At 39.4% G+C, this 17,496-nt stretch overlaps 1 protein-coding gene across 16 annotated transcripts in view; it reads left to right on the top strand.

Moving 5' to 3' along the window:
- Positions 1-17,496, top strand: part of DMD (dystrophin) — a 2,264,041-nt gene that overhangs the window by 2,231,746 nt on the left and 14,799 nt on the right. For all 16 annotated transcript variants that reach the window (XM_070604303.1, XM_070604310.1, XM_070604305.1 and 13 more), the window contains 2 exons: positions 144-267; positions 16,249-16,341. In XM_070604303.1, coding sequence (XP_070460404.1) covers positions 144-267; positions 16,249-16,341 — 217 coding nt within the window. The remainder of the gene's footprint in view (positions 1-143; positions 268-16,248; positions 16,342-17,496) is intronic.

The following is a 17,496-nucleotide window of genomic DNA, read 5'->3' as shown; positions in this document are numbered from 1 at the left end:
GTAAAATTTCCCAAATTCAACAATCTTGGGAAGGTTTCTAAGTAGGAAAAGCCATAATTTCTGAGTCCTGAGTATCTCTAATATTCTTATATTTAAATATTTGTTTGTTATGAAAACTAATTGTTTTCTTTTCGATGCTTTAGCCCCAGGCAGAGGCCAAGGTGAATGGCACAACGGTGTCCTCGCCTTCTACCTCTCTACAGAGGTCAGACAGCAGTCAGCCTATGCTGCTCCGCGTGGTTGGCAGCCAAACTTCAGAATCCATGGGTAAGTATCTGTCTTAGCTATTCTTGATTAAATAGCTAATTATCTAATAGCTAATAGTTATCTCTTAAGGTCTGGAAATGGTGAAATGTTTGCTCAGAGGTTCAAATCATCAGCTAAATTATCTAGTATCAGTTCTGGACGAGGCATTGTCGTAAATGCCTTAGAGGTACAAAGATGACTGGCATAGTCCTAGCCCTCAAAGGGCCACCATTCAGTCATTCATAACAAGGCAGTGTGGTATTAAAGTTTCATTCATTCTGGACACCAGAGAAGGCCTCATGACGAATTGATGTTTGTGAAGGGTTCTGAAAGATGGAGCAGGAACCAAGCCTACGTTGGAGAAGGAATGGTGTAAATGAAAATGTAGAGATGAGGCGCTTGGGCCAAGGGTGGGAAAGAGCCACTAGTCCAGTTAGTGGAAAGATAGGGTCCAAGCAGGAGGTTGGGGCGAAATAAGGCTGCAGAGGAAGGTTGGTGTCACATTATAGTGACATGAATGTTGGGTGGAGGTGTTTGACTCATTTTGGTCAGTGTCAGGGAGCCATTGAAAATCACATACCACGTAAGACATATCTATAAAGAAATTTCTAAAAAGATGTATTCTGGCAGCTGTATCTGGCCCAAAGTACAACTTTATAGATGGAAAGATCAGTTTGGAGGCAATTGCAAAGGTTTAGTTATGCGAGCTCTGAGGGCCTGGGCCTGAGAGGTGTGAGTGATGGCTTGGGAAGAGATGGCTGTGAGACTATTCTTTGAAAATAGAGTACCCAGGACCTGAGGACTGACTGACTAGAAACTGTGAGGAAAGGAAATGAGGGGAGAGGATTTGGTTGGAAGAAGATAGTGATCCTTTTGACTGTGGACATGTTGCCTTTGAGGAACTGGCAAGTCTTAAGTCATGTCTGGAAAGAAGTTAAAAGACAGTTCTATAACTGGTGTAAAAGGCCAGGCTGGAGAGATTTGAGAGTGAGCTCCACAGAATTGACAGCTGAAGCATAGGAGATGAGAAATATATAACAAACGTGCTTGGATACTGTGCCTGCCATCTTCCCATTTGGGTGACGGGGTAGTGACAGTGTAGAGGGCAGGGATAGGTTCAAGGAAGAGGTGGGCAAAGAGGTCAAATGCTGAAAAGGACTCACTGGAAGTGAAAATGAATTACAGTTCATTGGATCACTGTAAATGCATTAGCCACTTCTGAGAAAGCATTTTCAGCCAAGAGAAGGGAAATTGGAGAATTTCTGTCTTTTCAGTGAAATAAAAGACAGGTAATTTTGAAAATGATGGAGGCTTGAGGAAAGTGAATGTACTTTGAAGGCTTAGGAAGAAGATGAATTTGTTGAGGAAATGGCCCACATGGTCTAGTGTTCTCTGCCTAGAACTGGGGTCTAAGAAAACTGGAGTTCACAAGGCATAAATGCTAAAAGAAGGTCAAAACTAATAAGGCATTTTGTAGTGGTAATGAATTCATTGTTAAAATGGCCATGACAAGGGTTGCCGACCATCTGCTTATTGGTTTTTCCTGCTGTGCTAGGCTAGACAATAGGGGGTTTTAGGAAGGACAAAATACTCGGCTTTTTCTCTCTTAAGGTCCAGCATGAGTTGGCCCCATGCACTAGACTTCCTTTTCCCTGGGTCCTAAACCGGTTATACTTGACCCTCTTGATTTTACCTCGCAGGAAGGAAGAGACCTGTGACTCCATGATTCCCCACACTTAAAGCTCTCTTGCCTGGTATCATGGTGTGTTGAGGCATTTATTTGAGAGAGTAGAAGAAAGAGAGGTCAAGTTCCTAACCAAAATTGATGGGACAAAAAGGAAGGGTCAAGGGTGTGAGTGGGTTTTATGGCGGGAGATTAGGGGACCGTGGTCAGGGAAAACAGAAGTAGCCTCCCAGTGAGCTGCGGGAGATGGGTGAGGGGTGCAGTTCATGGGGTTGGTAAGGCCAGGGTTGTTGGGCTCCTGCGCATGGTGGTGAGGTCCTTATGAATGGAGAAAGATACTGAGGAAGGTGGATGAGGGCACCGAGGAGGAGAGTGCTAGCAAATCTGATGAACTTCAGGAACCTCACACAGTGGGCAGAGGCATATCCTCCTCCAGAGAAGTCAAACCTCGTAGGAAAGCCAGGTTTCAGTTCTTTTGGGAAGGAAGAGAAAATGTTCGATGTTGTTTTCCTGGCTTTACCACACCTCAGTGATTGAGGGCGATCTCTGCATCAGATTCTCTTTCTCTGCATGAGATCAGAATATAGCTCACGGACTCTGGGGACTGCAAATGATGGCTCAGCACATGAAAAAATATCACACGCCTTTGTAAAGTCTATCAATTCCAAAAACAACTGAGTTTTAGCACCTCTGTTATTTCCTACTGCAGGATTTGCCCCTTTTTTTGAAGGCAGCAAGGCATGTGAAACAGTCCCATATTTTAGCGGTGAGGTTCAGAGCCCTGGGTGCTTAGAAGCATTAATTATTTAGGCCTGTCAACATTGGCAAAGAGGCACTGTGCCCGTGAAACCACCCAAATTAAGGCACCCAGCAGACTGATTTGTGGAGTAGAGAGGATTGTGGCAGAACTGAACACAAGGACAGAAGTGCTTTCTCCAGCGGCTGAGTTAGACTAAGAGAGAACCTGCGAATATAAAACGGATAGGCTCAGTTGTTAGGTTTGTTCTCTGAAAGGAAGGACTGAATTCAAAGGTGATTTTCTTTTTCAGCCATATAAGCCAACTGCATTCTTGAAGGATGCACACAAGTATTTAGATAGATGCAGTGTGAGCCTCGTACTTTGAAGGCCTGAGGTGCGATAAGGCTGGGATTTACTGATCCATATTCTGGATAGAGAGTCGCATTCTTTAAATATACAGTGACTTTTTAAAGTAAATTATGGGTGAAGTCATACTATGTGATCTGTTCAAATGAGTTGCAGCGCTTCCTCAAATCATGAAATACTTAGCGCTGCTAAGTCTCTGGGTGCCGTATGTGGGTTCTATACATTTTCTTACTGAGACAGTGTCCTAACGAAGCTTACATTCTATTGGAAATGACAAAGAAATAGAAATTAACAAGTTTATCCTCTTTTGGCTTTCATGAGCTGTACACACAGGAGACTTCTTAACAACTTACCTCTAGTCACTCCTTAATGTCTATCCAATCACTCTTTTTTAAAAGACATTTTATATTTTCTTTGTACGTTTAATTTAAAATGTTACAAGGTTCCTTAGCTTCTTATTTAGGACAATTTCAAACTTATGGCAGAATTGCAATTAATTCAACACTTTGCCACATTTGCTTTATTTATTTATGGTAACATTAATTTGTGCGTGTGTATAGTTTGTTGGTTTTTATTTCACTGACCCAATTAGTGATTGTTTCATCCATACTGTTAGCTAATATCCCCAATTCTGCCAATAATATCCATTATAGCTTTTTATCTTTTTACTCAAGATCCAAGGAAGGGTCATGCTGTGCATTTAGTTGTCACGTCTCTTTGGTCTCCTTTAATCTAGAACACCTCCCTAGCCGTTTTCCATTTTTCATGAGGCTGACATTTTAAAAGAGGTCAGGCCAGTTGTTTTGTAGAATGCTCCTCAATTTGGATTTGCCTGCTTGTTTACTCATGGTTGGACTCAAGTTAAATATTTTCCGCCAGATTACCAGCCCAGACCTCTCTCCTGAGTGTCTTTTGGGTAAAATCATGGATAAAAATATAACCCAACCTGAAATCATGATCAGCCTCTAGAACGTCTGTTCCACTTTTCCAAACTGTACGATGATAGTCATTTTCCACTTTCTTCCTTTGCCTACCTACCTTTTAAGTTTTTTAGCTTCACTGAAGTGTAATTGCTACACAAAAAAATCACACATTTAATGTATACATCTTGATGAGTTTGGACACATGCATACACCCATGATACCATCACCACAACCAAGGGACTAAACATATCCATCACCTCCAAAACCAACTCTTTATCTACCTTCCTGAGCTAAGCCCCACCACCACCAATCCAGTCATCAAGGCTTCTCATAAAAAGAGCAAAACTCTTCAGTTTAGCTGCTTCTGCCCAAATTTTAGCCCTCATCATGTGATCAGCTGAATAGACAAGATGTTTGGTCTCTCTCCCTTTCCAAGCCATCTTCCAGATATTTCCAGTTACTCTCCTAACATTCACATTGTGTATTATTCTTTATTTAAGCATGTTTGCCTACAGAATAAATTCCATTCTTTTTATCCTGGTATTCAAACTCCACCTTCCTCTCCAGCCCAATTTTTTACTGCCTTCAGACATGATGCCCCTGCCTCCATTCGCAGACCTGGTGCTCATCCACACATATCATGCTGCTTCGCTAATCGATGTCGTCAGTCATCTCTGGCCCTGTGCATAGTATTTTCTTAACCGGAAATATATTGGCCCTTCTTTTCACTCAGTTCGTCTTTTAGGGAACTTCATCATGCATTATACAGCTTAATCATGCATTATAGCTTGTAATTTATTTCATTTTTATAGCTATTAGCATTTTTTTCTTCTCCCTAGAACTCCATAGAACTTAGTCCTTGCCCTGCAGGAGCTTAAGTCTTGCTCATTTTCTTTCCCATTTGAGTACCTTCCATGCAACAAACATTCAGTAAATTGAATGACTGTTTTAGAAATCAAGCACAATACATCTTGAGTAGATATGGAACAATCCACACCCTTAAGAAATTTAGCTGGAGGTTCTGGTTCAAGACGGCAATGTAAGAGGGTCCTGAACTCACCTTCTCCCACAGACACACCAAATCTACACCTACACACAGAACAATCCCCTCTGAAAGAAACTCAGGAACTAGCTGAGCGACTCCTACATGTTGAGCAAATGAGAAAAAAACCCACATCGAAACAGGTAGGAGAGGCTGAGCCACAATCTCCGTGTAAAGCCCACCCCTGGCATGGTGACACACAACCAGTGGGAACTCCCAGTTTCTCCCTGAGGAGTGAAAGGTTTGAATCCCACATCTGACACCCCAACTTTTAAGACTTCTACCTGAGTGACTTGACAGGCCTCCAAAATATATAGCTTTGAGGTCAGTGGGGCTTGCATCCATGAGATCTACAAGGACACGGTGAACTAAGAGACAGTACTTAAAGGGCTCACAGGGACTCACCATGGCTAAGCCCCTAGGACACAGTGCAGAGGCAGCAGACTGAAATGCACCCAGTCCTTCCGTGAAAGAGGCCTATTTGTTTGTTTATTTTTAAAGCTTCAGCCTGAGCAAAAGTCTTCTAATTTAACACAGATATAGTAATAACTCTCTAGAGTTCATGGAGACCAGCGGGTGCCATCTTCCCATTCTCCCGCCTTGTTCCAGGACACCAGTGTCTCCCAGAAAGAAGCCTGTGCACACATCTGCTGCTCCAGTTTTTGTGGCTCCTGCCCAGAGGACACATCCCTTGATAACCTGGCTCCAGTGGCCAGTGGGGCTTGTGTTCACGGGTTCAGTGGGATGATAGCAAACAAAAAAACCAGTTCTTAAATGGCTATCTCCCCAGGGCTCAGTGCAGAGAGAACAGACAGAAATTCACATCTAGTGTTTCCCTGAAAGAGGTATATTTTCATACGTTAAAAGCTACTGCCTGAGGGTCAGCAGGACCAGTCACCCTGCATCTTGCTGCTGACTGAGATCCTCCCCTTTGGGACACTCACAGATCTTGGCACACCCTCAACTACTGGGACCACTAAGAGCAAAGAGAGTTGCATGGACAATCAACAAAGGTTTGAGAGATGACTTAAGAGCTAGGGCAGGGTTAAAAGATAACGTTCATCTCCTACGTAAAAGAATGGAAGAGGTGGCTGTTTTGTCTAATGCATGGTAACCAACACAGAGAGTCAAGGAAAGTGAAGAACTAGAGAAATATGTTCCAAATGAAAAAACAAGATAGAACCTCAAAAAAGACCTTAATGAAGTGGATATAAGTGATTTACCTGATAAAGAGTTTAAAACAATGGTCACAAAGATACTCATCAAGGTCAGGAGAGCAATGCTTGGACAAAGTGAGAATTTCAACAAAGAGACAGGAAATATAAGAAGGTACCAAGTAGAAGTCACAGAGCTGAAGAGTACAATAACTTACCTAACTGAAAAATACACTCGAGAGGTTCAACAGCACACTAGATGAATCAGAAGAAAACATCAGTGAACTCAAAGACAGGGCAGTAGAATTCGTTCATCAGAGAAGCAAAAAGAAAACACAGTTAAGATAGCTTAAGGGACTTATGAGACACCATCAAGAAGACCAATAGTTGAATTTTACAGGTCTCAGAAGGAAAAGAGAGAGAGAAAGTGGCAGAAAACTTTCCTAACCTGAGGAAGGAAAAAACACCCAGATCTAGAAGCCCAGAGAGTTGCAAATAAGAGGAATTAAAACAGACCCACAGCAAGGCAAAAACAACTTGTTACGTACAAAGGGAACCCCCATAAGACTAGCAGCAAATTTTTCAGCAGAAGCTTTGCACACCAGGAGGGAGTTTCATGATTGATATATTCAAAGTGTTGAAGAAAAAGACTCCAATGAGGAAAACTCTAGCCAGCAAGTTGTCATTCAGAATTCAAGGAGAGAGAAAGAGTTTTCCAGGCAAGCAAAAGCTAAAGGAGTTCAGCACCACTAGACCAGTCTTACAAGAAATGTTAAAGGGACCTCTTTAAGCTGAAACAAAAGGGCACTAATTAGTAACAAGAAAACTTACTTATGAAAGTAGAAATCTCATTAGTAAAAGTAAATATATGGTTAAGTTCAGAATAATCTAATGTAGTGGTAGTGGGTTAATCACTTATGTATCTAGTATGAAGGTTAAAAGACAGAAGTGGTAAAAATAACAATAACTACAATAATTAGTTAAGGGATACACAAGATAAAAAGTAAACTGACATCAAAAACAACACGTGTGGAGGGAAGCGTGAAAATGTAGAGCTTTAGGATGTATTCAAACTTAGTTGTTATCAACTTAAAATAGACTGTTATAAATAATGTTTTATGTAAGCCTCATGGTAACCACAAAGGAAAAAACCTATAGATACACAAAAGAGAAAGGAATCTAAGCGTACAACTATAGAAAATCAACAAATCACAAAGGGGGAGAGCAAGAGAAGAAGAAAGGGGGAGAGGAACTACAAAACAGCCATAATACAATTTTTAAAATGGCACTAAGTACATACCTATGAAAAATTAAATGTAAATGGACTAAATTCTCAGTCAAAATACATAGAGCAGCTGAATGGATAAAATAACAAGACTCATCCATGCTGCCTACGAGAGACTCACTCACTTCAGATAAAAGGACTCACACAGACTAAAAGTGAAGGCATGGAAAAAGATATTCCATGCAAGTGGAACCAGAAGAAAGCTGGGGTAGCTATACCTATATCACACAAAATAGACTTTAAAACAAAGAAAGACTGTATTAAGAGACAAAGGAGGGCATTACATGATGATAAGGGGGTCTATCCAACAAGAGGATATAACATTTGTAAATATATATGCACCCAACATAGGAGCACCTAAATAAAGAAAATATTAATCGACCTAAAGGGAGAAGTGGACAGCAATACAGAAATAGTAGGGGATTTTAATAGCCTACTTTCATCAATGGATAGATCATCCAGACAGAAAATCAATAAGGAAACATTGGACTTAAACGACATGTTGGACTAGATGGACTTAACAGATATATAGACAACATTCCATGCAAAAGCAATAGAATACACATTTTTCTCAAGCTCACATGGAACATTCTCCAGGATTGATCATATTTTAGGCCACAAAACAAGTCTTAATAAATTTAAGAAGACAGAAATCATGTCAAGCATCTTTTCTGCCCACAATGGTAAGAAACTAGAAGTTACAAGAAAACTGGAAAATTCACAAATATAGGGAGATTAAACAACATGCTACTGAACAACTAATGTGTCAAAGGAGAATGAAAAAATACCTGGGACAAATGAAATGGAAACACAATATACCAAAATTTATAGGATGCAGCAAAAGCAGTTCTAAGAGGGACGTTTCTAGTGATAAATGCCTCCATTAAGAAACAAGAGAAATCTCAAACAACTTTATACATCAAGCAAGTAGTAAAAGAAGAACAAACAAAGCCCAAAGTTAGTGGAAGGAAGGAAATAAAGATCAGAGCAGGGGCTGGCCCAGTGGTGCAGTGGGTAAGTGCACACGTTCCGCTTCGGCGGCCCAGGGTTCGCCGGTTTGGATCCCGGGTGCGGACATGGCACCGCTTGGCAAGCCATGCTGTGTTAGACGTCCCACATATAAAGTAGAGGAAGATGGGCACGGATGTTAGCTCAGGGCCAGTCTTCCTCAGCAAAAAGAGGAGAATTGGCAGTGGGTGTTAGCTCAGGGCTAATCTTTCTCAAAAAAAAATTTTGCAAAAAGATCAGAGCAGAAATAAAGTCAAAAAAAGACAATAAAAAAGATCAATGAAACTAAGAGCTATGTTTTTGAAAAGATAAATAAACTGTTAGCTAGACTCACAAGAAAACAAGAAGACTCTGATGAATAAAATCAGAAATGAAAGAGGAGATGTTACAGTGGATCCCACAGAAATACAAAGGATCATAAGAGACTACTATGAACAATTATATGCCAACCAACTGGACAACCTAGAAGAAATGGATGAATTCCTAGAAACATACAACCTACCTAGACTGAATCATGAAGAAATAGAAAGCCTGAACAGATCAATTACTAGTAAGGAGACTGAAGCAGTAATCAGAAACCTCCCAGCAAAAAAAAAGTCCAGGACCAGATGGCTTTACTGGTGAATTCTGCCAGACATTTAAAGAAAAATTAATACCAATCCTTTTCAAACTCTTCCAAAAAAAATAAGAGGAGGGAATATTTGTAAACTAGTTTTACGAGGCCAGCATTACTCTGATACCAAAACCAGACAAGGGCACCACAAGAAAACAAAATTACAGGCCAATATCTGATGGACATAGATGTAAAAATCCTCAAGAAATATTACAAACCAAATTCAACCATAGATTAAAAGGATCACACACCATGATCAAGTGGGGATGTATTCCAGGGATGCAAGGATGGTTCAACATCCACAGATCAATCAATATGACATACCACATTAACACAATGAAGGATAAAAATCATGTGATCATCTCAATAGATGAAGAAACAGCATTTGACAAAATTCAGCATCCATATATTATACAAACTCTCAACAAAGTGGACATAGAGGGAGCATACGTCAACATAATAGAGGCCATCTATAACAAGCTCACAGCTGACATCATACTCAACAGTGAAAAATTGAAAGCTTTTCCTCTCAGATCAGGAACAAGACAAGGATGCCCACTCTTGCTCCTTTTATTCAACATAGTACTGGAAGTCCTAGCCAGAGCAATCAGGCAAGAAAAAGACATAAAAGGCATCCAAATCAGAAAGGAGGAAGTAATGCTGTTACTATTTGCAGATGACATGATCTTATATAAAGAAAACTTCAAAGACTCCACCAAAAAGCAGTTAGAACTCAATGAATTCAGTAAAGTTGGAGGGTACAAAATCAATATACAAAAACCTTGTGTTTCTATACACTAATAATGAACTATCTAAAAGAGAGTTTAATAAAATAATCCCATTTACAATTGTATCAAAAAGTAAAATGCCTAGGAATAAATGTAACTAAGGTGGTGAAAGACACTGTACACTGATGGAAGAAATTGAAGAAGATACAAATAAATGGAAAGACATTTTGTGCTCATGGATTGGAAGAATTAATATCGTTAAAATGTCCATACTGCTTAAGACAATCGACAGAGTTGATGCAATCCTTGTCAAAATTCCAATGGCACTTTTCACAGAAAGAGAATAAATAATCCTAAAATTTGTGTGGAACCACAAAAGAACCCAAATAGCCAAAGCAATCTTGAGAAAGAAGAACAAAGCTAGTGGTAAGATGCTCCCTGATTTCAAACTACGTTACAAAGTCATAGTGGTCTAAACAATGTGGTATTGGCATAAGGATGGACAGATAGATCAAGGGAGCAGAATAGAGAGCCCAGAAACAAACCCACACATATATGGTCAATTAACTTATGACAAAGGAGCCAAGAATATTCCGTGGGAAAGGGATAGTGTCTTTGATAAATGGTGTTGGGAAAACTGGATATCCACCTGCAAAAGAATGAGACTGGACCACTGTCTTACACCATACACAAAAATCAAAGCAAAATGGATTAAAGACTTGAACATAAGATCTGAAACCAAAAATCCCCTAGAAGAAAACATAGGCAGTAAGCTCCTTGACATTGGTCTTGGCAATGATTTTTTGAAGTTGACACCAAAAGGAAAGACAAGAGAAGCAAAAATAAATAAATGTGACTACATCAAATAAAAAGCTCTGTACGGCAAAGGAAACCATCAATAAAATAAAATGGCAACCTATGGAATGGGAGAAAATATTTGTAAATCATCTATCTGGTAAGGAGTTAATATCCAAAAAATATAAAGAACTTGTACAACTCAATAGAAAAAATTCTGATTAAAGAATGGGCAGAAGATCAAATAGACATTTTTCCAAAGAAGACATACAGATGGCCAACAGGTACATGAAAAGATGCTCAACATCACTAATCATCAGGTAAATGCAAATCAAAACCGCAGTGAGATATCACTTCACACCTGTTAGAATGGCTGTTATCAAAAAGACAAGACATAACAAGTGTTGGCAAGGATATGGAGAAACGGGAACCCATGTGCACTGTTGGAGGAACGTTAATTGGGCAGCCACTATGGAAAACGGTATGGAGGTTCCTCAGAAAATTAAAAACAGAACTACCATGTGATCCAGTAATTCCAGTTCTAAATATTTATTGAAAGGAAACAAAATCACTATCTTGAAAAGATATCTGCAGCCCCATGTTCATCGCAGCATTATTCACAATAGCCAAGACGTGGAATCAATCTAAGTGTCTATCGATGGATGAATGAAGAAAGAAACTGTGGTGTGTGTGAGTGTGTGATAAAGAAGATGCACCTGCACAATGGAATATTATTCAGCCATAAAAGAGAAGCAAAGCCTGCCATTTGTGACAACGTGGATGGGCCTTGAGGGTATTATGCTAAGTGAAATAAGTCAGACAGAGAAAGGCAAATACTCTATGATCTCACTTTTATGTGGAATCTAAAAAAACCAAATATATAGATAAAGAGAACAGATTAGTGGTTTCCAAAGGTGGAGGGGGGTGGGCAAAATGGGTGAAGATGATGGTCAAAAGGTACAAACTTCCAGTCATGCGATAAATAAGTCCTGGGGATGTAATGTACAGCATGGAGACTGTAGTTAACAATACTGTATTGTATATTTGACAGTTGCTAGGAGAGTAAATCTTAAAAGTGACCATCACAAGAAAAAAATGTGTAGCTATGTTTGGTGATGAATGTTAACTAAACCTATTGCAATAATTCGCAGTATAGACATACTTTAAATCATTATGTTACACACCCAAAACTAATACAATGTTGTATTTCAATTATATCTTAATAAAAATAAATAAAAAAGAATATTAGCTACTAATTTCAATATCTTTCACCATCATTCAACACTGACCAGCTGATAATCAGCATCATCAATGTATACCATAATATACTGAAAAACTGGCAGCATTTGTATGTAAAATTGAAACCATCTACCTTAAATTATAATTTTAAAAAGTAATCAAAGCTAAATATCAGGTACTGGATAAATCATTTTTTTTCTTCTGAAAAACTGGAGAAAGGCGGAAAAGACATAAGTAATAAGGTAATCACACATCAAGTTGGAAATTGGCTAAAAAACATATTATGTGATTTAAATGAGTAATACAAAGAAAAATAATGGTGGGCATAGTTGGTTATACACAGCTGCTCTTTTAAAAGAAAATACTTTTCTAGTACATAGCTCCCTTCTGTAGAAAGAGAACATAGTTTGCTTAGGTGTAAGCAGAACCACAGGCATAAGGATCCTTGAATCTCTTCTGCAGAAGGCTACATAGGTTTTGGCTAAAGTCACTTTTTAAGCAAGTAGGACCATTACCATTTGAATTGAGGAAAGGGAAGTGAGTCAGATGAGATTTCCCGTCAAAAAAACCTAGAATCATGGTGAGTTTCAGAAGACTTTAAAGAATATCTTGCCCATAGCAAATCATCCCATTTCTTTTTTTCTCAGATTAAATTGAGTCCTCTTACTTCTTTTTCTTCACTTCAGCAGTGTCTACCATATCATGCTATATCACAGCACTATTTTAACTTTGTGTCTTTCCTTATTTTGAAACATTCATTTTTAAGATGTTTCAGTCATTTCTTTGGACCAACTTCAGACAAGCCATGGAGGCAATAGCTAGTAATCTAGAAAGGATTTTTATGCATGTTTCTGGGAATCCCCTTGGAGTAGAATCAATGGAAGCATTAACGCTAAAGAATTGTCATTAACTAAGTTTGAAATCCCTTGACCATTAGCAAGATGCTTTTTGGGCAGGCAGTGAATCAGTGAAGTAGGGATGAGGGCTGGCCACGTTTCTAGTGTGCACAGTTGGGACTCAGTAAATATTTTCTCATTGAATGAATGACGTTTTGGTGGGAGGAGGCTTGTGGTCACAGGTATTGTTGTTAAGAGTCAGGAACATTTTTGGGTTGCCTGTTATACCGTAGCTACGTATCAGTGTATGATTAGACGACCCATTAATATGGTTTTCTTGCTGGTTTGATGCCTTAAAACAGAATATATCAGTCAACTAGTGCCACGTAACGAAATAATCACAAAATTCTCAGGTTACATGTTTCTCGTTCGTGCATCTGTTGGTTGGCTGGAGTTTTGCTAGACTCAGCCAGGCTTGACTTCAGGTTGTGGGTTGGGATCAGTCTGTTCCACATGTCTCTCCTCCTCCTTGGATCAGCAGGCTGTCTGGGCCATGTGCTTCTTATGGCACATAAGCACAAGAGGGCAAGCCCAAGCACCCAAAGACATTACAAGCCTCTACTTATGTCATATCTGCTACCATTCCACTGGCCAAAGCAGGGAAACAGGTTACATGACCAAGTCCACATTCCTGGGCCCGGGAAGCGCGCCCCCCCCCCCCGCCCCCAACACTTGGTCACCCTACTCTGTCTACACTGACCTTCTTCTTGCTGTTCTTGGAGCAAGCCAATCACACTCCCCTCTGAAAGTCTTTGCATTTGCTGTTCCCTCTGTCTGCTGTGCTCTTCCTTCAAATATCTACATGGTTCATTCACATCCTCAGATCCTTATAGTTTTTGCTCACCTGCACCTCATCAATCAGGGCTTCTAAGCCTCCTGTTTCTCCCAGTGCCCCCTCACTAACCTTCTCTTCTGAATGTTTATCACCACCGGACATAGCGGTATAATTTATTTGTGTATATTGTGTAGCCTGTGTGCCTCCATAAGAAGGTGAGTTCCACATAGACTGAGCTTTTTGGTGGTTTATTGACACAGCCCCAACACTCAGAACAGTGCCTGGCATAAAGTTGGCTTCTGAGAAGTCTTTGAATAAATGAACTAATCTTACTGTTTTTAAATTTTTATGGCTTTCTTTTAGACATTTAAAATCAGGCTCAATATTGAATAGTCCAGTGGTGTTACTCTAATTTCAGGTGTCATTTAGCTGTTTTAACTTTTCCAGTCTAGTTTGACACAGAAAATATTGGGCTTTAAGGATTTTTCAGTGTGTTACTCACCTGTATTCATGCATATATCTAATAAATCTGATTTCGATTCTTAAAAGATTAAACCCAAAGGACCTTTTACTGAGAAAATCTTGTGAAAAGAATAAAGCAAGGTGATACTTTACTTTTATATATTCTCCCTATGATTTAATAGGCGCTCAAAAAATGTTTGAATGGATACATTTATCACTGCCGTGAAAGTTTTCTATTAAAACAAATAAGCCAGTTTTACTTGGACTGGACATTTATATTTGAGACTTACGAATGATAGTTTATCTGTAAAGATGAACTTGGGTGACAGCATTAGGTTTATACTTTATAATTTGATCTTTGAAATAATTCGGGGCGAGGAATGCCAGTCACTTGATTGAACTGTGCCTGAGTACTAACTGACTTCCTGGAGCTCCGGGATGGTGTGATTAAACTGTCAGAAATATTAACATCATTGCTCATGAGTGTCTCTATTGCTTCTCATTTATCCCGTAAGGCATACCATCACTAAAGTCGACTTGCTGCCATTAACAATGCCTCATGTTCCCCAATCTGGCAAAAAATTGCATCGGTAATAGAAGAAAGAGATTTAATCAACCCTGCAGTTGTCAGGATCCTGTTCCTCCTGGCAGTGTTTCATTCATTCCATCTTTACCAGATAATGGTAGTTTAAACTCACAGGAAAAAAGAAACTAAAGATGCAGAATTTTATTTTTTCATTTCTACAGGTAGAAATATAAGCCAGTAGTGTGTGTAGGTGGGTGTGGGTGTGGAGATAGATGCTGAATTTCATTTTTTCATTTTTAAAGGCATAAATATAAGCAAGTAGTATGTGCGTGTGCATGTGGACAGATAGATATGGTAACTTCCTTTTCCACCTTCCGACCTTAATTCTTCAGCACTCATTTCCTGTCCTTAGTATTTCAAAGAGGTCTCCTATGGTATATTACCATGAAACTCACAGAAGCAGAGGTTTTTTTGTCCACCCCAGGTCCTTAGCCCTCCCTTGTACTAATGGTACACAGCGTCACATCCACCTCGGATATGATTTTGTCATAATGATGAACATTGCCAAGGATTCTCTCAGCTTGTGCTTTTAAAAAGAAGGATGAAAACTTAGTAATAAATGCAGAATTATGATCATAGATGAAAATCCAAGTGGCATAGACCAAAGGAAATGACAAGCATACTTAAGTCATTAAGTCACGGGCTCCCCAGCCATTTCCACGTCAGATGTGAGCCTAAGGTTGTCCTTAAGCATGTACGTTATTGCTGATTTGCTGAAGCAAGGTCTGGTTTTAGTTGGAAGTGCCAATGCGCTGAACAAAGAAAGCTTGAAAAGAAGCCCTTTTCAAACTACTGAAAGATTCAATGTTATGAAAAATTAGTTTCAAAGGACCTTCAACGTTCAAAATAATTTTGTTTGCACTTAAGAACCTTCTCCCCCACTGCAAATGCTGTTTGAGGTGTATTTCTTTGACCCATGAATAAACGTAGAGACAGGTCAAGAAAATCTACAAGGAGACTCCCAACCCCAGAGGAAGACCATCCATCCTTAGACTCCTTCCCTTCCAAATCATCCTTCTCTCCTCACATAAACAAATCCTCAAAAATTAAAAAAAAATTTCCCTTTATAAGCCTCCAAAAGTATAATTATGATAAAGTAGTCCCATGTACCAAAGAGGAAAGGAACATAACTCCCCAGTATAGCTCATATCTACGGTCCTTAGAATATTAATATTTCATTACATATATAGGTCACATACAACTTACATTGGACTTTAAAGGTACTTGAGTTTTGTTTATATTTTTGGTTAAATGTCAAAGGAAAGAGTGGGAAAAACCCCTCAGTGTCTCCACTCCTTTCTTACCTTCATAAGATGAATGTGAAATGTCACATTCTTATTTTCTTTGGTGTTGGAGAGACACACTGCCAGGGTACAATAATAATTTTTTTATTACAAGGAAAAACGTTTCACATTTGTTAATGGAGCATAGGAAACTTATGTCAACTTTATCTTCACTTCTAAACAGAGGTACAGTTTTCTTCTCTGAAGATAACGACATAGATAAAACCCTGCATGGGCTTCTTCCCTTTAAGGAGTTGTTCCCTAATGATTCAGCTCGAGGGGTTATTTTTCTTTATGTTATTTATGAGCGAGTGGAAATGAATTTATAATGGATTTTAAGATGCAGTCATGGACCTTGTTTCCAGTAGCTCGACTTTTTTCCTACAGTTGTAATTTGCCGTTATTTGTGTTTGCTTTCATTAAGGCGAGGAAGATCTTCTCAGCCCTCCCCAGGACACAAGCACAGGGTTAGAGGAAGTGATGGAGCAACTCAACAACTCCTTCCCTAGTTCGAGAGGTAAGCCCCACTACGCAGAAGTAACTCAGACTTACTGGAAATAGGCCACTCATTTCCATACCCAACCAGTGGGCGTATTTTCCATGTTTAAACAAACGTGCTGACACAATGCCAAGTTGGGATCATTGTGAGATTTTGTTTTTAAATGTAAATTTCTGGTTTGGAGTATTTTGAATTCAAATACCTGTGTAATCAAGATATTTCTAGAAATAAGAATACGAACAAAGTATTTTACTTGCTTGACATATTAGTCTGAAGAGTTAATTATGAGTTGAGTGAAGCTTTTACTTAAGAGCAATTATTCTGTGACTTTTACAAATGAGAAAATTAATGCCCTGATGGTGCCTTTGGCAGGGACATACATACAGTTACTATGTGATACAGTGAGGTCCAGAACATGCCTAGTGTACAGGGGGTGGCGGGGAACCAGATGACTCTGACTTGCAATCCGATGCCTTTTGTATTTAAAGATTACATCTTACCCTAGCTTTTAAATATAGGTACAAATAAATCTTTATATACTAGTTTGTTGGGGTTTTTCACTTGCATAGATGAAATACAATCTTCACATTGTTAGTAACACCTTTCCTTTATTCTTCCCCATCACTCTGACCTCGTGTATTTTGCCTCTCATACAAAAAACAGCATCTATCCCACTGAATTTTCCCACCAGCCAGTACGACCTTCAGATGTCTTACTTATCCAAGGAGGTATCTTGCTGCTCTTGTTAGTTTTTTGGAGTATTTATTTCGGTTGATTGCCCTGACATAAAACAAAGTCACTGACCCACCTCCCTTCAATGAATAAAAAGGATGGCCACAGTCACCTGTGAGCAAATAGAGGGCATACCTAGGGAAGCCAAAGGGGGAAAACACAAGCCTTTGTGGTCAGTGATTGGCTTCCCTAATGGGCAGCCTGGCGGGCCAGGACGTTGGAGAATCTGGCTATTTGTTCCTCTCCATAAGGGCAACGAGGAGGGTGTTTTGAGTCATGGGTTTTTCCCATCTTTTTGTTCAGTGGCAGTTAACAATGGCCATTTCCTAGCTATTTGATGTACGAACGTTGTGCAGTGCACATTAAAAGCAATAATGTTCTGATAGATCGTTGCTAAGAAACTGTCAGGGGAAGCTAATTTTAAATGTCTGCACCAGCCAT

This window comes from Equus przewalskii, chromosome X (genome assembly GCF_037783145.1).
Source record: "Equus przewalskii isolate Varuska chromosome X, EquPr2, whole genome shotgun sequence".
In the NCBI taxonomy this organism is placed as follows: Eukaryota; Metazoa; Chordata; class Mammalia; order Perissodactyla; family Equidae; genus Equus; species Equus przewalskii.
The sequence above is the reverse complement of the archived record's forward strand: the minus strand, read 5'-3'. Positions and strand labels throughout refer to the sequence as shown.